Below are 24,607 nucleotides of genomic sequence, written 5' to 3' on the forward strand. Positions count from 1 at the left end.
AATGGATCTGGTGAACCCTTTACCACCTCTTTAGGCATACACTACTATCGGCGAATCCCCTTGCTGATATTCTTTTGCTAAACCCCTAGCTCGCCAAAACCTTGGCGAACACCCAATTCGCCTGACTCTTGGCGAATACCTAGTTTGCTAGAACAGTAGCGAATCCTTCACTTGCGAGACAAAAACTTCCAAGCTTGTCTGCGAGGTGTGACAATTGGTTATTAGACTTTTTATGAAAACCAAGTCTATACAATAACTCTCATATGATAAGGTCTTATTATGACGAAGACATGTTCAGTTTTACAGCTTACTTAAATACTAAATGCATGAGATAGATAATTCTATCAACTTTTTAGTACATAATAATAGTTTTCCTGTTTTGCTCTTCCAAAAATTGATATTTCAAAATATGAAAATAATTTATTTTTTTAAAGCAAAACAAATCATAAATAATTTTTATATATTTCACTTTTTTAAAAAATTCAACAAGAAAGGAACGAAATGTCCTCGAAGAGGACAAAGGAAAAAATAGATCACCCTGAAATAGGCTTCATCTTATTATTACTCTAATTTTTTTTAATTTAATCATTCTAACTAAGATAATTGTGTAAATTAGTTATAGTAATTAAAATTTTGTTTTCTTTTAACAAATTGATGATGTGACACATTAAATGACTGATACGTGACTTTTTTTTGTTAACTTTTAATTAGGAACCTCCTTATAATAGTTTAAAACTTTTCCCCATAAAGTTTATATAAATGCCTTTAAACTTTAATCAAAAGTCAATAAAACAAATACATGTTCACTTAATGAGTTAATAATTTATTAAAATAAATTTTAATAATTATAATTAATTCGCACAATTATTTTATTTAAATTGATTAAATGGTTTTAAGTAAACAAAATAATAGACAGCCTAATTTAAAGTAGATTATTGTAGTTTACCAAAAAAAATAGAAAAAAAAAATCTAGCAACATATTGGTAATATTTTATATACCTAGTGGAGCACTCGAGCTGACCATGTCTACTTTTCGAAATCCATACTCTCTTATTCGCTCCATTGAAATCAATTGGCGGCTCAACTCATCTTTTCTCTCCCCTTTTGCTCGATTCTTACATTTTTAAATCTTCTTGTTCTCAAGGTGAGTCCTCTTTATCTGACTCTTTTTCGATTGTTTCTAGGGTTTTGTCACTAGTCTTTGTTTATAGAACTTCGGGTTAATTTTTACAAGGAAGACTAGTTAGGGTTCTTTTAGGGTTCCATTAGCTCTCTTGATTAATGGATCTCTATTGATATCTGGGGTTTCTTTGGGTTTGACCTTGGAAGTTCTTTTTAATTTTTTTTCCCGTTTTCTAGTAAGGAACTTTTAGGGTGGTTATAGTTGATTGAGTTGTTGAATTTTTCTGAATGTTGAAAATCCTTGATAGATTTTTTCCTTTCTTGTTTGTTTTTCAAGCAATTGAGTTCTTGTGCACTGTGTGCTAAATAATTTTCTCTTTCTTGTGATTGTATTTTCTGTTTTAGATTGAAAGAGTTAGAAGCAAATAGGAAACAGTTGATGGAGTGGATATTTGCGTAAAAATATGAGAATAAAGTATAACAACTTGCTATTTTAGTTATTTTGCGCAGATTGTAACCTCATAGCTTTTTCTTTGTTTCTTAGTTAGGAGATTGGATTATTGAACTCTAAGCTTAAGCTAACTGATATTCTACTCTTTCAGATAGCGAGTTACTCAATCTTACTGAGGGGTCTTTTGCACTAAATGTTTTGCTATGGAAAGAAAAAATAGTAGGATTACTGGGCATTGTAGCTGACTAGCAACATTGCCATCATGTTGAACTTTATAGGTTTTTCAGAAAATTTTGTTAAAATATCATGTGTTATACCTGTGAAAAATCTTTATTATATATTAAGCCTTTGACTAAGTTGGTGTCACGAGTCAATTGGGCACCAACACAATTGAGTAATGACTGAAGTATCATTGCTTTACAAAGTAAATTATATTATTTAGATATGGTTTTTAACATCTTTACTTCACCATTTCAACCAAAGCTTCTATTGTTTTCTATATCAATTTTTTATAAATATATTTGTTACATAATTTGGTTTTTCACCCACTTTGTGGGTGTGCCATAATCAATTATATTTTAAAATTTTATATAGTTGTGATAGTTGTATACTATCTTTTCGTTGTTTGAATGGTATTTAGGCACCTATTGATTCGGGTAGTTAACAATATTTCCTTTTGGGGTTTGTGATGTCTGTTTGCATTTGTCTTTATTACGTTTTATTTCCATTCCCAGACAACATGAGTTGGATATCAGGTTAGATAGTCCTGTGAATGCTATAGTTCTATGTATCTCATGGGAGTACATTTGCCAGGGTTCTAATATAAGACATAATTTTGCTGCAGTACTTCTTACAAGGTCAGTGGTTGGAGGAATTAGCAAGTGCATTCCATAACTGATGCAATTGTTTTTGCAAAGGAATTCCTTCCTCAAGTGACATATTGGATATGAACCCATATTATGCATTTATAGCAGTTTGTTTAGTGGAGAGTGCCAAAGATTTCGACATGGCATATAAAAATCTAGATCATAATTCAAGAATAAAGAGTTTCTCAATCTTTGGATGTTGTTTTGCTGAATCCTTTTGATGTTCAATATCATTGTCATTTTGAAGTGAAGGATGGGTTTAGAAGGAAGATGTTGCTTCTATGCATGAAATGGCTAAAGATTGTGGTTTGGTTGGTTGGAACAAATTTTTAGAAGTACGTAACTTGAATGTACTTCTCTATGTGATATAAAGCTGAGAAATTATATAAGATAGTGGTCATTTCTGTATAACAAGAAGTTCCAGATGATTTATGTGTTGAATTGGAGATTTTACATGGAAGTGGCTTGTTTTACCGTCATAATTCAAATTTGATTTGTGTCCCAAAATTTAAAATTAGTTTTCTTCATGAGAATTGCTATATTTATGTATTAGGATTATACAAATTTTGTGTTTTAGTGGTATTGTTAAGAGCAATTAGAGTTCATGTCTTTATGGGTGTATGGTTTTCAATATTTAGAATTCTTTTACTGTATTGATTAAATTTACGCCCAGTCATGCAAGTATACTTGCTAAATTTGAGGATATTCTATGCCTAATAATGTTGAGGCATAGGTCATGGGCTACTAGAGCTTTCTGCTACTGCAATATGCACTTATCTCTTTGTACCTGCACATACCGCATGGATTCTTAACAATTCATGAAGGTGCTAATGGAGCTTTCGGTCATTATTTGTATTTGACCTTTAGACTTGTGCAACTGCTTCATGTTCCGCATTATGGAAAATTTAATCTCACCAATTTTTGGTTAGATATTTTTATTAGACTCTTGGATGAGTTGAAGAGTTTTTAAATTTTATCTATTTAATTTTTGGTGTGGGCACAATATGAGTGCATCTCTCTTCATTTTGGATGTTCTCTCCTTTACTTGGTTACTGCAAAATAATGCTTTAGTCTATACTCTACATGTTTCATATATAAGTATAACATAAGCAATTTTTGCTGAATCTTACTATATTCATCACATCTTTCACTTTTCTTTAACATATGCTAGGTGAAAATGCTCTTGCCCCATTTTGAAGTTAAAGTGCATATATGACTTTGGAGGGGGGGCACTATGTTCTAATGAAAGCTTTATGAGATGTGTAATTACATTTTAAGGAAGGCTTGATAGTATTGCTACCATGCATTTTAAAGTGGTGGCACTTGAGATCTAGTGTAACAAATTAACTTTAAGCCATGCTATGCCCGGTAAGTTGTTCTACTATGACATAGTCTTTTACTTAGGATGAATCATGTATTACTAACATTTCCTTGGAAGGGATTGAGAAGTTATAAGCACTATTTTCTGAATCTTCTATGTTGAAAATGTTAGGGTGTGTTTGGCTAGCTGAATTTTACATTATGACCCGTAATGTTACATTCCGGAATAATATTATGGTGCTTGAATATTCAACATTTCGGTTATCTTGTAATCTCACATTATTAAATAGTGTCAGTATGCTCTAATAGAGGGTGTAATCTCACTATCACATATTCGTTAGGTAATCGTAAATTATGTATGTAATCTTAAATTTTGGACTGATTTACTGTTTTATTATTATTATTTTAATTAGTTTAGACCTTTTTTCCAAATAAAATTTATGTTCAATTAAAAACAAAAAACTCTCTTTCCCTTAACAGTGAAACAATAGACGTCATAGTATAAAAATATTGAATTTTGGTCAATTTATTAAATTGTACTTTTAAGTAATATTATATTTTGTGAACTAAATTCCTGAATCTTAGATTTCATCCAAATGAACCAAACAAGTCGATCTAACATACTGTACATTCCACCCTGTAATCTTACATTCCCGTTGTCCTATTACGAAACACAATCTTACATTGCTTAAACCCAATGCCCTCTTAATGTGTTCTGTTAAGATATTTTGCAGTTCGTTAATCTGAAACATCATTTCATAGAGATATATCCTTAATGTAGTTTGTATGTGCAACATGAAGGATGATACTTAGAACAAAAGTTGCTTCAACTCTTTGTCTATTATTCTATAGCTTTTTATTTTTTACTCTTTTCCTGACTGGAATTAGTTATGTGCGATATGCATGCTAGTTTTCAGCTAAATTGAATATTTATAACAATTCGATTGATAAAATTGCTTTTTGTTCATATGTTAATAAATGTATTTGGTAAATGCTGGAACCCTTAGTTGCATAACCTTTTATGATTATAGTACTAAGTAAGATCATTGATTGAATAGAGATCAGCTGTATAAAAAAGGTCTAAGCACTGATAATATTTGTGCAATTGATAACCAATATCAGTATAAGAAACCAGAAACCTTAATGTACACTGTTGAAAATTTTGTATGGTTTTACATATCACTGTTTTGACTATTAGCTTCTATGGTTTATTCACACAAAATGTGTGTCAGCTTTTAAGTTAATTTTGGTTTGTAGCACTTCAAATTGGTGAACTTCGTGCATGGCTTAAAAAGATTAGTCTTGCATGGTCAACTTAAAACAGGACATCAAATTTGATAGTTGATTATTAGATTGTAAGGGTTGTTATATACACTTAAAAAAAATTTGCATGCACAAAGAAAAAAATTTACTTTTACAAATAAAATACTAGTTTATAGGGAATGTTTTTCTGATGCTTTTGTGTGAAAACTCAACCTGGCTCGACCGTAAGCTTGATTTCTCGATCCAGATACCTAATGTAACTTTGAGCGTATATATATTGCGTAGATGACATCTTTGGTTCAGGCCTCAGATGCAGAGACTCCTACCAGGAGCCGGAATTAAATTTACTCTCATGTGTTAGGAGCAATTTGGTATAGCATTTTATCTTATTCTATCATTGAGTAGCAGTTTCCCTAGGCAAAATATTCTTGCAGAAATCAAACGGTGAAATTGAGCAGAATCTAGTTTCAAACAGTATATTAATGCTGGACACTAGTGCTTGCAATTATAACTGCACATTGACTTCTGAATGTGGGATATCTTTATTTTTGTGTTCTTGTCCTGATTTTTGTTACTTTGAAATTTGGAATCTGTTTAATGGAATCAGGTTTTTGCCCCATAGGGAATTAAATCTCGCAGCAGAGTGGACATGAGATTGATTGGCATGTAATTGGATCCTGAATTAAATTAATGGTTGTCATGAGACATATGGAGGGTGGCAGTTTATTAATGTCTTAATTTCGTACTTCCAGATCATACTGCATAGATAAGAATTCCTGTTACTGGTGAGATGAGTGGAAGCAGAAAACGTGGTTCTAAGTGGAATTCAAAAGAGGAACAACAATATTCTCTTGAAAATGTACGAGATAAAGCTTGGTCTGCGAAAGTCAGTGCGCCTTTTCATGATAGAGAATCAGAACATGGATATTTCTCTGCAGAGGTTGGTAGGAAAGACAAGTGGTCTGTTGTCGGAGTCGGTGACATGATGAAATCTAAGCATGGAATGCCTTCAAGGGAATCTTTTCATGGAAGCAGAGGTGGTGAAAAGGATGATAACAATGACTTTGTTAAAAATTGGAAAACTACAACTCCATGGGACGGGGATGAGACTTACAGCATGAAAATGTCACCTGGTCTTGATGATTGGAGGCTTAAAAAACGCCACAGTTCTCCTAAAGGTGATTGGAATGGGTCTCACAGGTTGGATTGTCTACTCTGTTTATCCTTGGTTATTATCTTCTTTTGATGGTATCCTGGTTGTTAGTATAGCATTCGTAAAACCTGACTCCATGAGATCAGTATGTAATAATTCTTCAATGTTCCGTATGAAAATTAAAATCATATACTTATTAGTTCTCTTTTGCATTTTCATTTTATGTTGAAAATGTTTCTCTACACAAAATATATTATTTTTCCCAGTTTGTGACTTCCCCCCTTGCTGGTTCTCTTAAATCTTTTTTGTTACTGAGGTTGCATCTCACCGTAATTCTTTCAACACAATATAAAGGATTCTGTTTTCTTCATCTTTCTGCTTGCGTCTCATCTTTCTATCGAATAATATGGATTTTTAATTTGTCTCCTAATCTTAGTTTTACCCTCAGAAGCAGGAGTAGGAGCTGGAGCAGAAGTCGAAGTAGAAGCAGGAGCCGGAGTCCAGTTCGTAGCGTTCGGTGGCAATCAGGATTACATGAGAGAACCAGAAACAGATCTGGAGTGTCAACTCAATTATGTAAAGATTTTATGGCTGGTAGATGCAGGAGAGGCAGTCAGTGTCACTTTCTTCACCAAGATATTCAAAGTCGTGAGGATGGTTGGGATAATAGACAAAAGAGAGCTGGTGTTTCAAAATATATTACTCACGATGATTGTAAAGATTACCTTGTTAAGAGTGGAAGATCTACTGATTGCTGCACTGATTTTCTGAAAGGTAACTGCCGCAGGGGTGCATCATGTAGGTTTGCTCATGATGGTGCTACTGATGGCTTTGGTAGAAGAACAACGAATGAGATTAGTAGTGAAAGGGAAAACACCAAGCGGAACAGAATTAGAACTCCAGATCGTGATGGTGAGCGTGAAGCTCGTCGAAGCAGTGATATTCCTTGCAAATTCTTTGCTTCTGGAAATTGTCATAATGGAAAATATTGTAGGTTTTCTCATCATGGTCAGGCACGTGCAAGTCCTGATAGAAGGTCACGTGGTGATAGAGGTGTATGGTGTCCAAGTTCCATTAATGTGGATAGGTTGCAGGATGGTCCAACATTGAGAGATACAGATGCTTCATTCAATGTGAATAAATCTTGGAATGCTCCTGAAAGAAGTGATGCTAATGTGATAAATGAAGCTGAGATACCCTGGAATGGTCCAAAATGGAGTGATCTTGATGCTTCAAATGATGCAAACAATTCATGGACTAGTTCAAAATGGAGTGATGCTGAGGCTTCAAATGATGCGAACAACTTATGGACTGGTTCAAAATGGAGTGATACAGGTGCCTACTTAGGGGCTACAAAGTTCAGCAAGGACACAATTGCAAAAAATGGTGCCTCTGAACCAAGATTCTCTAATTGGTCCATGGATGAGAGATGGCGGCACAACTATGATGTCAGTGGAAAGAACATTGAGGCTGATGTGCAGTATAAAACAGTTGATATTGACAAGGATGAACAAACTCCAACGAAGATAGAAAATTCAGGTGTTAATATTGGTGTATCAGAACCAAAAGGTGCTGAAGAGTCGCTTGGTGATATGGAAATGTCCCCTGAGTGGAATTACAAGATACAGTCTTCTGTTAAAAAGGAACTCACTCATGGTTCAAAACCAGCTATTGTCGAAACACTTTTACATTCTCAAGAAAGGAATATAACTGAAGAGGCCTCAGGTCAGGTACATGATGGGCTTGCAGCTTTGCAGCCAATGTTAACTGAGAAATCTAACGTTCACCAGGACCACCTGATGAGGTGCAGCAGTGGTGTAGCACTGCCATGTGTCAGCAATGCTCTTAACACAACTTCCAATTCACACATTGTTCTAAATTTTTGTATCAACAACACGCCATTGCCAAGCTTTGACCAGCCTGGGCCAAGTCCGAGTACTTTACCTTGTTCAAACTTAGATGCAGTTGGACAAAGTCAAGTGACAATCCCTTCTAATGAAGTGACTAAGGAAGATGCCCAAAACGGCCTGCTGTTTCATGAGGAGAAAAGAAGCAATGAACTAAATATTGGGGATGCTAATGTATTACATGGTAATTCTGGATCTAAGTCAACTCAGACTATGGTAAGCAATGAGCAGCTCACCCAACTTACCAATCTTTCAGCCTCTCTAGCTCAGTTGTTTGGAAAGGGGCAGCAACTTCCATTACTTCATGCTGCTCTTAATGCCCATAATGGAATGCAGGTGACGTCTATTGCAAACTCTGGAAGTCATATTGAGCCAGATTCCATGCCAAATCTACAGCCAGATCAAGACATTACTTTCCCAAAAATATATGACCCTATATCTGACAGTATTGAGCCTGCCAAGAAGCAGGGCACAGATACAAAGCCTTTGGGGTTTTCAATACAGCCTGTTGCAGAGAAAAATACTGATGGCCAACCTGAACTATCGGCTAATAAGTTGTTACCTTCATCTCTTTTGTGTAGTAATAATGATGATGATTATCATAATGATCTCAGTTCCAGAAGAGAGCCTGATTTTGATAGCCATAAGCCAAATCAGCTGGAGCCTGTTGCAAGTTCTGAGGCAAAGAAGAAAAATGAAGGAGTTGAGGAAACCAAGAAAGCTGAAGGGGAGAATGGCCCATCAGAGAGTGGAGATGCTGATGACAAGACTGATGAGGCCAAGAAGAACAAGGATAGTAAGGGAATTCGTGCATTTAAATTTGCACTCGTTGAGTTTGTCAAGGATCTCCTCAAACCGACATGGAAGGAAGGTCAAATTGGCAAAGAGGCTTACAAAAACATTGTGAAGAAGGTTGTTGACAAAGTGATTGCTACAGTTCAAGGGACTAATATTCCGCAAACACCTGAAAAAATTGATCAATATCTGTCATTTTCAAAACCAAAGCTTAGCAAACTTGTACAGGTGAGTGCAGCTTTTTTTTAAATTGAAGGGTTTAGAGTTTTTATTTTTATTCTTATTTTTTTTGGGGGGGGGGGGGTAGGGGGAAGAGCATAAGGCCTTTCCATTGTTGTCTTTTCCCTTTTGCGCAGCATTTTGTTTCTGTCTTTCATTTTAGCCATCATGTGTCTGTTTTGTGTGATTAGTTATCACCCAATAACTTGCTAGTAGCCAGGGACCTTCAACGTGCTTATTGTCAGATAAGTATAAACTCATTGAAAGATTTCCAATGTCCATGGTTGAAGTTGGTAGAAATGCTTTTCATAATTTGATTATTTCATCTTAAGACTGTTCCATTTTATGCATAACATGCTGAGCTTACAAATTTTTATTCTGTTGCAGGCATATGTGGAAAAGTTTCAGAAGAGCTAAAAGAAATAGGGATGGTTATGTCTTTTTGTGCTATTATTTTTACAGTTATCCAGGCTATTACATCTTTTGTCATTTGTCCCCTTTCTTTATCTAGTTTCAGCACCTCTGAAAAATGCTAACCTTTTCAATTGATATTTATGTGTTTTATTCCTTGGAAGTAGGGTTAAGTAGTGACTTTTAACTCTGTAGATATTTTGTTGCTTCTGTTTTAGAAGTTTAACATATGATATTGGCACTTCTGCATGTGTGACCACTTTGTACCAGCTGTGATGATTCAAAATCTAGTGCCTGAAACAGTTTATTTACTCGTTTTAGCATCGTGCTTGTGTCTTTGCTGCTATGTGCTAAGTTAGATGTTTAGACAATTTTGAAACTTTGCACTTATCTTAATGGTGTTTGGCATTTATAGTTTGTCCCCTGTTGGGATGTGCATGTATTCTCGGTGCTCCACTATTCACTACATATGAGCCATGCAATTTCCTGCCATTTTTTTACCGTAAAGCATAAAAAACGTAGTTGTAATTTTTCTAATTAACAACAGAAGCTATCATTGCCCTTGCATTTATGCAGTGCTTTTCTTGTTCCTTTCCATTCCAAACAGTGCAAGGATTCTTTGAACGGTCTCATAGCAGGTTGGAATTGGTTATATCTAAGACAGCGTTCTTGCCAGTAGCGGCTATTGAAATTTGATGGCCAGAATTGCTACCAAATGAGTGAATTTGTAATACCCTGAAAATTTTTTCAGTAATATATTATCCTTGATATAATAAAATAAGGAAATAAAGTGATAAAAAGGGAAGTTTTGAGTTATGGCAACATTGGAAAGTAAATTATGATATCTTGATTCAGGAAAGGATTAAATTGTAAAAGTTAAAAAAGTTTTGTTGCTTAAGAGTAAATACTCAAGACTTAAGGAGTTAAAAGTGTAAATATGAAAAATTGAAAGACCAATAGTGTAAATATTTTAAGGGTAGAATGATCTAGAAATTAAGGAAAATGGATAAATTAGGATCAAATTGAATAAGTGAAGAACTATGAGGGACTAAATTGTAATTTTATCAAATTAAATGATGACTTAAGGATAGAATTTTAAAAAATCATGAAGGGCAAAATAGTCAATTAGTAAGAGAGAAATTTCTAGAATGTAATGATTATGTTGATAATATTTTAAATTAATTAATTAGATAAATATTATTTTATTAATATTTTATGAGATATTTAATATTATTTTTTATTATTTATTTAGTATATAAGGAAAGAAAGATGAAAAATTTTCATCATCTTTCCTTTCCATGCAAACCAACCTGAGAAAGAGTAAGAAGAAAAGAAGTTTTTTTTCTTTACAATTTAGTCCTTTCACCAAAAATTCATTAATCTCACCTAAAAATTGAAAAAATTTCTATAGCCATCAAGAGAGAAAGATAGCAAGGAGATGATGGGGAGCAAGAATATCAAGTTGGATTCAAGAAATAGAAGCTGGAGGAGAAAGAAAAATCAAGTTAAAGATTGAAGTTAATAAGAAAAGGTAAGAACATTAAGATTTCAATATATTTTTAAGTCTAATATTGTTGAAAAAGCATGGAATTAATGTTAATGTAGAGTTTTCTTTTATATGGTTCCATGTTTTTGATATATTAGTGAAGGGAAATGAGAGAAAATAATGGGAAATATGGTAGAAAATGGAAATAGGAGTGTTATAAACTTGGTAATCAATATGTTGCACTAAAGTAGTTTTAGATAATAGTAATAGGTTAACTTTAAAAATCACCAAAATGATAGAAATTGAATTAGAAGCTAAGGGTGATATGGAATTAAAGCTTATTGAGTCTATTTTTATATAAAATAAATAGAGAAAGTAAAGTAATTCTGTATTCTAAGATATTTATATTTTTGTGAGACTGGTTCAGAATGATTTCAAGATCCCTTGTTCTAACTTGGAAAAATCACTAAAAATTATACAAAATAATTTTGTTACATACTTTATATGGTTAAATTCCTTAATGAGTTTATTTTATAAGAAACAAATTATAACATCATTTGAATTCTGTTTAAAGAGATAATTAAACTTTAGTGAAGAGTGGTCAGAACTGCCAAATAGCAAAACAGGGGAGACTTTAATGAATAAACTGTACTAATTGGCTAAACCAAAAATTCTGAAAATTTTATGGTAAGAAGACATTTGAGTCTAGTTTCAGGAAAAATTAACGGATCTTAATTTCGAGTTTTGTAGCTTAATATATAAATAATTTAGTGACTATGACGCAAATGGACAGTTTTGAATGTACATATAAGTAAATAGTGAAATTATTGATAATGTTACTTGTTGCATGTTATATAAATTAAGGATGTGGAATGGAGAGGAGGAGGAGGAAAATATGTATGAATATTCATCTAGCATGGCTAATTTGCATGAATAAAAGTAAAACTTTATGGGCAATTTTGTAAAAATGTCAGAAATGACTAAATTGCATGAAATAGATTATTTTATTATTTAAATTACAAAATTTAACGAAATTATCAATTCAGTTCAAGATCGGGAAAACATGTTTTAGGATTAAATTGAAAAGTGTTGAAATTGTGAAAAATTTTGATATTTTATAGAATTCATGGATTGTTATCGATATGTATGATAATAATAGCTGGAAATAAGGATTAAATTGCAAGAATTTTATTTTCTTGACCCTAAGGATGAAATCGTCATTAATTAAAAGTTTAGGGGAAAAATGGTAATTTTTGCTTGGAGCATTAATTAAATGCATTAGAATATGAAATGAATGAAAATGATGATCAAATTTATTTATAAAGATCCGGATGACACAAATACAAGACTTGATCATGGAAAAGAAAATATATCAAAATAATGAAATCATAAACACGAACAATCAATGAGGTAAGTTCATGTAACTTGAATTATATTCTTAAATAATTGAAATGCATGTTTTTGATATGAATATGATTTGAATGTTCATTATATGAAAATTGATGAAACATTGATATATTTGATAAAATGAGAAGAAATCCCGGTTGAATGAAAGGAAAATTCGATGGATCTCTGAAAAGGAATTGAAGGTAAAAAGGATCTAGCCCGGACGGGTGATTCTAACCTGATATAGCCCTCCGAAGAATATGTGTAAATGGATTTAGCCGGACGGGTAATCCGAACTAGGGTCTCAATTTAGCTCTGATGGTAATTCAGATCCAAGCTCATTAGAGTAATTGTCGTTGCGAGGATTTAGCTCGACCGGTAATCCCGACAATACTCTATGAGTTTATATTACAGGGGATTTAGCCTGGACTGGTAATCCCACTGTAAGAATGAGGTTCGCGGGAGTGTGCTTTATGATAGAAAATGTGTAAGACCATGGTTGAAAGATACCATGGCAACCTGATATGAAACGTGTAAGACCATGGTTGAAAGATACCATGGCAACTTGATATGAAATGTGTAAGACCATGGTTGAAAGATACCATGGCAACCTGATATGAAACGTGTAAGACCATGGTTGAAAGATACCATGGCAACTTGATATGAAACGTGTAAGACCATGGTTGAAAGATACCATGGCAACCTGATATGAAACGTGTAAGACCATGGTTGAAAGATACCATGGCAACGTGACATGAAATGTGTAAGACCATGGTTGAAAGATACCATGGCAACGTGACATGAAATGTGTAAGACCATGGTTGAAAGTGTAAGACCATGGTTGAAAGATACCATGACAACGTAACATGAAATGTGTAAGACCATGTTGAAAGATACCATGGCAACGTGACGGGGAAATGAATAAGACCATGGTTGAATGATACCATGGCAACATGACAGAAAATAAGTAAGACCATAGTTGAAAGACACTATGACATCATGTCGAAGATAAATAAGATCGTGGAAGAGAAACGCCAAGATATCTGTTGAACAACTAATATTCAGGTAATATAACAAATGGTTAAATGAATTGGTTATACAAAATGGTAATGTGAAATGTTTACGAGAATTGGTCATATGGAAATAAATGTACAAAATAGTTGTATGAAATAATTTATAAGATAGATAAATGAAATAAGTATAGGTACATGGAATTTAAATTATGTTAAGTTTAATACGAACCATTACCGAAATAAATATACCTAAGATATAAGGAAATGATGGTGCATGAAATGTTGATATAATGAAATGAATGATATATGTTATTAAAGAAACGGTAAGAGAATGATATGTATCATGACATGTACATATGAGATTATCTTTTTATGTTAACATAAGGAAAATATGTAAGTTAAGACAGTATTAAATTCAAATATGACATATTGAGAAAATAAGAATTTATATGAAATATGTGTAAGTACACTAACAAGTATTGTTGTTGATGCTTAGGCAAGTGCCAAGCCATTGATTGAATGGTAATATATTTATTGATGCATTGAATTGATAAGTATTTAAGTGAATTTTTTTTAGTGATTTGCAAGTGGTAGTAATGCTCCGAAACCCTATTCTGGCAGCGAATACGGGTTAGGGGCGTTACAGAATTAATGCGAATGGGATAAAAGAATTCATACTATTAGAGCAAAGCAAGCACTGCGCGTAACTGTTGTGCTTCTTTTTAACAGAAAACATTTCTTTGTGTGTGTGTGTTTAATGAATGAAAGCAACAAATTTCAAGTAATAAGCGGAATAAGATCGCATAGTAAGAAGAAAAAACCCGCAAATTCAGTAAAAAAAATGGTTGATTTGCAGGTTTCGACCTGCTTTTCACTTTAGGCGCCAAAAAATCTACAAACGGAATAAAAATTCAACTTCGAACACTTAGAAGCCTAGGTCTAATACTAAATGATGTGGAATCCTGAATCTAATAAATCGAATTAGAGATTTGAATTGTTTATTGCTTATTCAAACGGTTTTTTGAACGATAATTTTGAACATACTTGGAAACTAAGAAAGCCTAAGAGAGAAAAAAGTTAAAATAATACCTGATTAATAATAATAATAATAATAATAATAATAATAATAATAATAAACTTAAAAATAAAAGAACTAGAATGGGCAGGAAAAATGTTTCGAAGAGTTTAGCAAAAATCCGGGTAGATTTGTATTACATACTTAAAAGTACAATCAAAAGTTTAAAACATGAATTATAAGAATTTAGAAAGTAACAGTTCAAAATCACTTTGTTTCATAAAGTTTTAATAGAAAGAGTAAAGTAAAAATAGAAAGCTATTTGAAGGATGGAAAATTGATTGTAGCATTCTTGCCCCGAAAACTTAGTCGAATCCGAAGCATCATAATAGTCATCGAAGCAACCCGTTCAATTAATTATTTATTTAATACATTTAGAAAGCTCAAATTTTTTTTTGAAAGAAATACCTGGATCCTTTATTTAATAATTAAACATGTCCAAAAGGACTTACAAACTAAGTTAAAAAGGTTCAAAGACAATAAAGGACATAGACCAAAAAGTGAAAAGAAAACAAAGCCTGGATCCAGTTTGATATTCGGAGGTAACTCTAGAGACATCAAACTATTCCAACTGTAATCGATTAATTAACCCCCTCCCTGAAAAACAACAAATTAACCTAGGGAAACCTCAAAGAAAGTTATTATCGTTACTGGCCATCAAATCTTCCATCAGAAACAAAAACCTTCTTCATCACGCACCTTTAATCATCTCCTCACCTACCCATTCCATTTCAGATTCAATCTCTCTAGGGCTCTTCTTCATCTTCTTCCGTTCAGAGATTTCGTCCATCTCCGATCAACGTCCACCTCCTCCAATGCAAAAGAAGGAAAAACATTGATTAGATAAGTGGTCTCCCTCCTCTTGATTCCCTCTGTAGCTAGGATATGAGCAACCTTGTTTGATTCTCTGTGAACAAATCGAAAAACACAAGATTTAAATCTTGAACCTAGCTGCTCTAATATCTAATAAAGACTTCGATTTCAGATTTGTCTGCTTACTCTGCTTGCAGTTTACAAATCACCAAATGAGCGTCTCCTTCAATTACAACTCCCAGCAGTCCGAGAGTTAACCCTAGCTGAATCGCCTAGAGGCACGCCATCGCTTCTGCTACAAAAACGAATGATATGTTCTCATGCAGGACGATTTTAAACAAAAACCCCTGCCTTTTCATTTCGTATCACTAACTCGGAGCAAAACTTTTTTCTTTGCCTGTTAAACGCAGCGTGGAAGTTTATTTTAACTGTCGGCCCGTTTGGAGCTGTCCATCTACCTGACTGTAACCTTCGCCCTGGTAAGTGTGCGTGTAACCTTATCCCTTACGAATGAATATGTTTCTTAACATCCATATTGCCCACATTGCACATGCTATCAATCTGCACTTACACAAAGAATTAGATTCGAACATGTTCTTAATCCAAACTTTGTATTCAGTATTTGCTTCTGCTATAGGCCAAGTAACATTAAGCTTCTCCCATGTTTCCTTTGGCATTCACAAAATAATAGATGCTCCATCGTTTCTGCTCCACTTTGACATCTACAACAATTTGCACATCCCATCATTCTTTTATAGTGTAGGTTTCTAAAAGTGGGCAAATAATTACAAGAAATCCCTCAGTTTATAATTTTAATTTTTGGAGGTAGATCTAAGTTCCACAGTTTCTTAGAAAATTGTCTATAAATTTGTTGTCTTTTGAGTCTGCACATCTTGTAATTGTAGTTTATGCCCACTCCGAACGGAATACTCCCTTGTCGCCTCTCCGTGCCATACGATGTGATCTTTTTGCGCATTCATCGACAAAGGAATGCATAAAATTCTCTCAGCATCTCTCTCTGTGAAGGTATTATGAATTAATTCGGTTCTTCATTTTCTTGTATTCGAATCAATGAGCTCTGCAACTGTACTTGGAGTTAGAGCCAAATTAGACTCCGTATTCTGAATTTTGAAATCTTCATTGCCAAGAACCCAAGCATCATCCTAGATAGAGGCTTTCCTCTCATCACTAATCGTCTATCACAAACCCTTATGAAGGAGCCCTTTTGTAGCCCATAAGCTCTACTAAATAAAATAAGGTAGATTTCTTAACTTGAAATTTAAGAAATTTGAGTCTTTAAAATATCTGGCTTTCAAAGTTTGCGCTAATAAAGAATGAGGAATATGTAACAAATGTCAACCCTGTTTGGCCAATAATGTAACATTAACATACGACAAATTACAAAAGTCCATACCACCCTCTTTCTTAAGTGTGCATGGTGATCTCCTCGTTTCCCATGACTTTTTTTCACCAAAAAGACCTTATTATATTCTCCATTTCCATGCAAAAGACTTTGGTAGTAGAAAGCAAAACATCGTATATGTAGGAATTGCTTACAATTGTTCAATCAACTAATCAAATACCCTAGTAGGATCCTCCGATTCTTTTATTAGAATACCAAGTCAGAAAGAACTAGTTATCTTTTAATCTTATAGTCTAGATTGGTTTAGGATTAAGGTGTTCACTAATAGGCCATATCAAATCTGGGTTAATTGCCATATTAATGACTTCTTAGGATTGTCAAACCTTAGGTTTTATGTTCTTTCTCTCTTGAACAATTGACCTGCTAAGAATCCCCTACAAAAAAAGTTAATTAATCACATTTCCACTTGCTAATTCTCCACAGGGATTAGTTCTTCATGATCTCATAAACAATATAAACTTAAAAAAAGAGAATAAACATAAAACGCAGTTCAAGAGAATAGAGTTTAGAATAAGTTTGATTTATATTAAAATTAAGAGCAGAATCCTCATAGAGTTTGATTGTACTTTCCAAACTTGATCTCCTGATAAAAGTAAATAACAAGAATGGAAATAAAATCTAAAACTTAAGAAGAGAAAAAAGTTAAAGACTAAATCTAAAGAGAAAATTATACATTACGAATAATGTCCATAACATGTGTTAAATGAGCCTATTTATAGACTTTAAAATGGCTGTTGTCCTTAACCCTGGATTAGTTGCCATTTTCATGATTAACATTTGATTGTGCGGACCAAAACACCCTTGGCTCGTAAATATTTCCCGTACAGAGGCGATGTAATGACACATCAGGTCTTATTTCGCGACATCAAAGATAATATGCTGCGACATAGGACCTGATGTCTTTAGGGGTATGTTGCGACATTGAAGACATTTTTTAAATTCTTCTATTTTGCGCCCTATTTTGCGACATCTAGTGCTTCGTGTTTCAACCCAGTTGCTAGAATCGAGTTATAGCACCTTCTAATGGTCTCCTACACGGTCCCAAAATGTATTAGCTCACTCCTAGTGTAACAACCCATATTTTTAGTGAATTCGAAACAATGGTTTTGGAACTAAAAATTCGACCCAAAAATAAAATTTTATTAGATAGTCCGCATTATCTAGATATGTCGTGTGAAAAATTTGATACAAAATTTTTATCGATTAAGTGATTAAACAAGAAGAACTAAATCGCATAAAATGCGAAAGTTGAATTATAGTAGCTATAAAGATTAAATAGTTATGCAATTCAGATCTAGAGATCCTTATATGGTAATTAGACCATTAAAGAAAAGTATGTAGATTTCTGGTGATTCATCCATAGAAATTTAGAAAAAGAGGAAGGACTAAATTGAAAATTAAAATAAATAATTAACTAAAAAATGATAAAAAGAAAATACCATCTTATTTTGTCATCTTCAACCCCAAAATTATATGGAAACCTAGGAGAGAGAAAAAAATTTCATGGCCTAATTGGGTAAGTTCCTTGTCCCGTTTTTAGTAATTTTGATATTTTTGAAACCGAGATAGCTTAAACTATCTATTTGGGGAATTAATTTAAAAAGTTATCAAAGTACAAAAAATGGGTCATGGATGCATATGCTAAAAACTAAAAATTTATGGTAGAAAATAAAAGGTTATTGATAGATAAACAACTTTTATAAAGTGGTTTTTGATGAAAATATGATTTAGGAACTAAAGTGTAAACTTATGAAATTTGATGAAAAATTTTAAATTTTTATTAATACATGTGCTGTAAATTTGTAATGAGATTTTGGTTAGATTTGAAATAAGGAGTAAATTGTACAAGTTTCATTTTTTGAGCCTAGGGATGAAATTAGAATTTATGAAAAAGTTAGGGGCAAAATGGTAATTTTTCTTAGGACGAAAATTGAGTCCAAATAAATATAAAATATGGGAAATTGATGATTAAAGCTATTTATATAGATCCGGACAACACAAATTCGAGGATAGACCGAGGAAAAAAAAAGGTTTCGGATTAGTAGATTTTATACGCGAACAAGTGTCGAAGTAAGTTCGTGTAACTTAATCAGGCATGTAAATATGTTTAATTGAATTTTGTGTTGTATGGAATGTGACTTATATTAATATACATTACTTGAATGCTATAATGAGAAATTTAATACATGCTTGATATGGTGAAAAAAGGTTAAGTCCCAATTGAATATTGAATTCCGATGAATATATGCGCTTTTTTGAAACGAATAAGATCCTGCATTTGTTGCGAATGAGATTTAGTTTAGACGAGTAATCCTATTTACCTTGTTATAGAAAGAATTTAACCTGGACGGGTAATTCGGATATAATACCTCTCAAGTATACGTTACGATTAGGGTTTAGCCAGGACCAGTAATCCTAATTGAACTCTTTTGAGCTTACGTTATATAAAAGATTTAGCCTAGACTGGTAATCTTGTTACACGATATGTGACTCGAGAGTGTGTTTCTTGATTTGGTGCCCTATTGGGTACCCTTGAGTAAGAAATTAACGGATTATTGAATCGTACACCTCGAATGTACTACTTGAGTATCCATTTAAATTTCAATAATTTAACGGATATAAAACTCTTGACATGGCATGAGAATTATGAGATGAAATGATAATGTATTAAAAGAGTATTGCATAATGAGCTTATCTATCTTTACTTGATGTATATGTAAACCTTGTAACTAACATGTTTGATTGAATGTAAGTGTTTAGGCAATTTAACCAAATGGATGGAAAACATGATATTGTATACTTAGATTTAATAACGGGATTGGTAAGATTAGTTTCTGTTATACGAACTTACTAAGCATATAATGCTTACTCCGTTTTATTTTCCTTATTTTATAGTGCTCGAAAGCTCGCGAAGGTTGGATATTATCGAAGCATTGTCACACTATCAACTAGTTATTTTGGGTGTATATATGGCTAAATTATTTTGTTATAATGGCATGTATAGGACAACTTGACAATTAGTGGCATGAAAATGATGTTTTGTAGCCTAGCCATTGGAATGACTAGTAATGGCTTATTTTGGTATAATTAAGTAGGTTATTATGATATATTCATATGTGATATGTTAAGTATATGCAATCAAATGATGTTAATGCCTAAGCTAATCCAAGGTAAGTTTATAAACACATATGCATGTAATGGTACGCCATGATGAATGATGGAAAATGTTTAACTTGAATGCTTAGAAATGTTTGGAATGGTTGGTATTGGATGTGTGTTTCAAGTGCAGGTCTTGGGTGAAATTTTGGGTAAGAAATGAAGCTAGAAATGGCTTCATTTTGTCCACATAGGCAGACACACGGGCGTGTGTTTAGACCATGTGTGACACACAGCCGTGTAACATGAGCAGGTGGTTAGGCCGTGTGTCCTCTACACCTTAATTTTGAGAACCAGAATGCTTAAAATTGAACACACGGGCGTGTGTCTTAGCTGTTTGTGCTACATGGCCTAGAATATGGGCGTGTGGCATGACTGTGTGGATAAGTCAAAAAGTTACACGGGGTCGAACACGACCTCTAGAATGGGCGTGTCTCAGGGTCACACGGTCGTGTCCCTTGGCGTGTAGCCCTGTACCTTGAAAAATTTTTATAATTTCGTGAAAAATTCTTAGAGTTCTCGATTCAGTCTCGATTCAATTCTAATACTCGTATTGGGTCTCGAGGGTTCAATTAAGAGACGTTTTGAATGGTCTCGGTTAATGAATAGTAATTTATATAAATTATTTGTAAAATATTTTGAAAGTTCTAGTAATACTTTGAAATCCTGTTCTGACGACGGATGCGGGTTAGGGGTGTTACATTTAGTGGTATTAGAGCTATGATTTAGCCGATTCTCAGATTTGACGTAGCAAACACAAGTTTAGTTATACATGCCATTATATAAATTGTGATAGTATAATGATTCTTGATCATTTTAAACGTGTTTTTCATTTAATAATGTCATCCAATCGAGTTAGAGCTGAATCCGAGAAAACTGAGAGCAATATTTCAGCTTCAGTTCAAAAAGTTGCGTTTGCGTCTGGTAGTGAAAGACTCGTGTCTGAGGGCTGAAGTGAGGAGACAAAACAATCCTTCTTTCAAATGGTGAATGAATGGTTTACCTAGTATCCGAGAATAAACCTTGTTATACACCGACCTCCCCTACCTACTCCTCAACAGGTTCCTGAGATACCACAGGGTGCTGAACTTGTTAGATTGGTGATAAAGTATTCTTGAAAGTATCTTTATGGAAAAAAATACTTCGATTTGATCGTAAAGGCAAATTGAGTCTGCGTTTCATCGGGCCGTATGTGATTATTGAAAGAATAGGGCTAGAAGCATATTGACTAGCTTTGTCGACTGAGTTAGAGAAAATCCACAATGTGTTTCATGTATTGATGTTGCGTCGATATAGATCGGATCCTTCACATGTAATTTTTCTTGTAGAAATTGAAATTCAACTTGATATGACGTATAACGAAGAAATAATCAGAATTCTAGCTCGAGAGATCAAAGAACTGATAAGTAAACACATAGCTTTAGTAAAAGTCTTATGCCAATGTCATGGTGTCGAAGAGGCTACGAGGGAGCTCGAGAAAGCTATGAGAAAACAATATCCTAACCTATTCACTGGTAAGATTTTTAGGGACGAAAATCCCTAAGGGTAGACGTTGTACTAACCCGTTTTTAGTCAAATCGGAATAGTGATTTTAGGACCACAAATATGAGGTCAAAATATTTATTTTATTATTATTTTAATGTTTACAGATGAATATATGATGGTGTGAAATTTTTGTTAAGAAATTTTAGCATTTGGTTGCTCAATTTGATAAAAAAAGATTAAATTGCGTAAAATGCAAAAGTGCTGTTCTGTTAGTTAAAGGTGTTAATTTAACTATAGAACCTTAAAGTTAAGGTCCTTATGTTGTAATTAGACCATTAATTAGATAGTGGATGATAATGGCTTGGCATAATTGAAATTTTGAATTAATAATAAGGTTAATTTTGTCATTTAGTAATTAAAGTTTAATTAAATAAAACAAAAGCCATTAATTTTCAGTCATCTTCTTCTTTAGCCGTTTGTAACATGAAGAATAGCTAATTTTAGGGGTTGATATTCGGTCAAGCTTTGTATGCTCAATTAGGTATGATTTTTGTCCCGTTTTTAATGATTTTTGTGTTTTTGAGATCGTTACAGCTTAGTCTAGCTAGCTCAGGGACTATTTTGCAAAACTGTTAAAGATTTTTAATGTTTTCATAGATGAATACATGAGTATTTTGATATTTTATGATAGATTATGAATGTTTGATGATAGTTAAATAAGTTTTGTAAAGTGATTTTTAGTGAAAATGCAAATTAAAGATTAAATTGTGAAATGTGTAAAGATAGTAGTTAAAATGTGAAATAAATGAAAAATATGGGTTGCTAATGGCATAATAGTAATTCGGCTAGCATGAGTTTAATTGAAATTTCATTAATTTGCGATTTTATGAAATAAGGAGTAAATTGTGAAAAATGTGAAAAATGTGGAGTAAAATGTAAATGTGTTTTAAAGTGTGTTTTGAACTAAATTGAATGAATAGATAATTGAATAAGTCAAATTTGAATATATTTCGATCAAGATAGGAGAAATGTAGACTTAGATCGGGGGAAAGATAAAGTTATCGACTAATCGACTCGTTTCGTTGTTTCCACATTCAAGGTAAGTTCGTATGCAATAAATTTCAATACAAATGCATCTTATATGCTTTGTTATTGCATGAATTACAAATACGAGACTGTGGATATGAATGATAGTATTTTGACGACGATTCGACATTCGAAATCCCGGTTGAACTTTAGAAATAGTTTAGGATGTTAGTGACATGTCATTAGGGATACTTTGAGTTGGGTTCGGGCCATGATATAGCACTTCGGGTGAGAGATAAATCGATTTGGGTTCGGGCCATACATATTGGGTGATTTTGGCTTTGGGCCATGATATCAGAACTTCGGAGATAAGTTACCTTGATTTGGCTATGGGCCATGATATAGGTACTTATCGTGAGAGATTCTTGAGTATCCGAACTTTATTTTGAATAGTTCAATGGGTAAATGAAAGATGGGAATGTATACAAAATTGGTATGAGATGGTACAGGTATGTGTATAAACCATTTTAGCTTTGAATCGAAGAAATGATGATGAAAGTATATAGTTTTGTGAATGAGTACTTGAAAGGTTTGATAGTTAATGAATTTTACATATTGATGTATTCAAATTATTGATTTATGTTCATGTGAATGCATTAAGTTTATTTCATACGAGCTTACTAATCTTTATAGCTTACTTTGTTTATTTTTCTCGTGTTATAGTGACTAAGTTTATTTTGCTCGAAATTGGGGATCGTCGGAGTTCGCTTCACACTATCTACCTATCAGTTGGTACCTTTGAACATTGGTATATTATGTATATGGCATGTATAGGTATTTTGAGTCATTTTGATTATGGGTTGATAGTGAATTTGGTTGTTTGTAATGACTTGTAATGAAATATGTTTTAGTTTGTAAATATGGCCATGAGTGTTGGCTTAATATGGTGGATTTGGTTATGTGCATATATGTATATATATGGTTGCTATGGAAATTGTTAAATGGTTGAATGTTGATATTGGTAATGTTAGTTGCTAGTAAACCAAAGTAAAGAATGCATGTTTTTGAGTAGCTATATTGATGAAATATATTTGTGAGATTTTGGTATAAATGAATTGGTCTATTTGACTACTGGTGTGTATTGAGAAATGTAATACAGAATATGCATGATTCATGTTTGAATTGGCTAGTTTAATTGCCTATTTATGTTTTGAGATGGTGCAAGTTAATAGGTACGCTCAAATTTGGGTGACAAATTGGCTTGGTAAATAGCCTATTTTTGTCCACCCGGGCAGAGACACAGGGGTGTGTCTCAGCCGTGTGTGACACACGGTTATGTTACACGGTCATATGTCTCCTGGTGTGGTTTTAGAAATCAAGTCAGTATGTTCCACACGGCCTCACACAAGGGCGTGTGACTTGGCCGTGTGGCATAAGTCAGTATACCCCACAGGTGTGGCACGGCCTAACACAACCTGGTACACGAGCGTATATGGCCATTTTTAGGGCACACGGGCTAGCCACACGAGCGTGTGTATTGGCTGTGTGACCCAAGTCAGTAAGCTCACTTGTTTGGACACGGGGTAGGATATGAGCTGGGGCACGACCATGTGCTCCTATTTCGTGTAACACCCCGAACCCGAGACCGTTGCCGGTGTCGGACACGAGGGGTTAACAAGCCAAAACCACTTATGGCACCGATCAATTTGACATTCCCAGGCAAGCTGGAAAACTGCATCGCTGTCGCCTTAAAAAGCATATCTCGAGTTTCACAACTCGAAAACTGATTCCGTAAATTTTTCCTGAATTTAGACTCATATATCCATCCATGGATTTATTTCTAGAATTTTTGGTCGGACCAATTGGTACAGTTTATTAGTTAAAGTCACCCATGTTACAGGGGTCGATTACACTGACCTTCGCGCATTACAACTTAAATATCTCTCTGTACAGGGTTTCAATACTGATGCCGTTTATTTCTAATGAAACTAGACTCAAAAAGGAATCTGCAGATATAAGGCATGACTTCTAATTCATTCTGGATAATTTATGGTAAATTTTCAAAGTTGCGACAGGGGACCCAGAAACCGTTCTGGCCCTGTCTCACGAGAACTTTAATATCTCTCGGTATACTGTTCATATGATCGTTTCGTTACTTTCATATGAAAATAGACTCGTCAAGGTTCGATCACATAATTTATTCACTATTTAAAACCGTTCCTACAAATTTTGGTGAT

At 33.6% G+C, this 24,607-nt stretch overlaps 1 protein-coding gene and 2 long non-coding RNA genes across 21 annotated transcripts; 2 read left to right on the forward strand and 1 right to left on the reverse strand.

Annotated features, from left to right (window-relative positions):
• The first annotated feature begins 920 nt into the window (after nucleotides 1-920).
• On the forward strand, nucleotides 921-9,818 carry LOC108482982 (zinc finger CCCH domain-containing protein 38). 18 transcript variants are annotated; one of them, XM_053021060.1, is made up of 6 exons: nucleotides 921-1,144; nucleotides 3,611-3,807; nucleotides 5,630-6,222; nucleotides 6,624-8,298; nucleotides 8,419-9,105; nucleotides 9,484-9,818. In XM_053021060.1, exons 3-6 carry the CDS (start codon nucleotides 5,813-5,815, stop codon nucleotides 9,511-9,513), a joined length of 2,802 nt encoding a protein of 933 aa, XP_052877020.1. In that variant the 5' UTR covers nucleotides 921-1,144; nucleotides 3,611-3,807; nucleotides 5,630-5,812; the 3' UTR covers nucleotides 9,514-9,818. The 18 variants fall into 18 exon arrangements, with proteins under 18 accessions (XP_052877020.1, XP_017641619.1, XP_052877021.1 ...); XM_017786130.2 differs by having other exon boundaries at nucleotides 5,645-6,222; XM_053021061.1 differs by having other exon boundaries at nucleotides 5,775-6,222.
• Nucleotides 9,819-14,855: 5,037 nt separating this feature from the next.
• On the reverse strand, nucleotides 14,856-15,592 carry LOC128284215 (uncharacterized). Its single transcript, XR_008274587.1, has 2 exons — nucleotides 15,467-15,592; nucleotides 14,856-15,374 (listed from the first exon to the last, which is right to left on the reverse strand). It is a non-coding gene; the product is annotated as an uncharacterized LOC128284215 (long non-coding RNA).
• A 33-nt stretch (nucleotides 15,593-15,625) lies between these two features.
• LOC128284214 (uncharacterized) lies at nucleotides 15,626-19,888 on the forward strand. 2 transcript variants are annotated; one of them, XR_008274585.1, is made up of 3 exons: nucleotides 15,629-15,759; nucleotides 16,186-16,306; nucleotides 19,599-19,888. It is a non-coding gene; the product is annotated as an uncharacterized LOC128284214 (long non-coding RNA). The 2 variants fall into 2 exon arrangements; XR_008274586.1 differs by lacking the exon at nucleotides 16,186-16,306 and having other exon boundaries at nucleotides 15,626-15,759.
• Nucleotides 19,889-24,607: the final 4,719 nt, after the last annotated feature.

This window comes from Gossypium arboreum, chromosome 11 (genome assembly GCF_025698485.1).
Source record: "Gossypium arboreum isolate Shixiya-1 chromosome 11, ASM2569848v2, whole genome shotgun sequence".
Taxonomy (NCBI): Eukaryota; Viridiplantae; Streptophyta; class Magnoliopsida; order Malvales; family Malvaceae; genus Gossypium; species Gossypium arboreum.

Excerpts from the sequence above, each read along its gene's own strand:
- LOC108482982 (XM_017786124.2), top strand. The coding sequence starts at position 5,813 with ATGAGTGGAAGCAGAAAACGTGGTTCTAAGTGGAATTCAAAAGAGGAA. Across the intron at positions 6,223-6,623 it reads GATTGGAATGGGTCTCACAG|AAGCAGGAGTAGGAGCTGGA; the intron begins GTTGGATTGTCT and ends TTTTACCCTCAG. Across the intron at positions 9,106-9,483 it reads AGCTTAGCAAACTTGTACAG|GCATATGTGGAAAAGTTTCA; the intron begins GTGAGTGCAGCT and ends ATTCTGTTGCAG.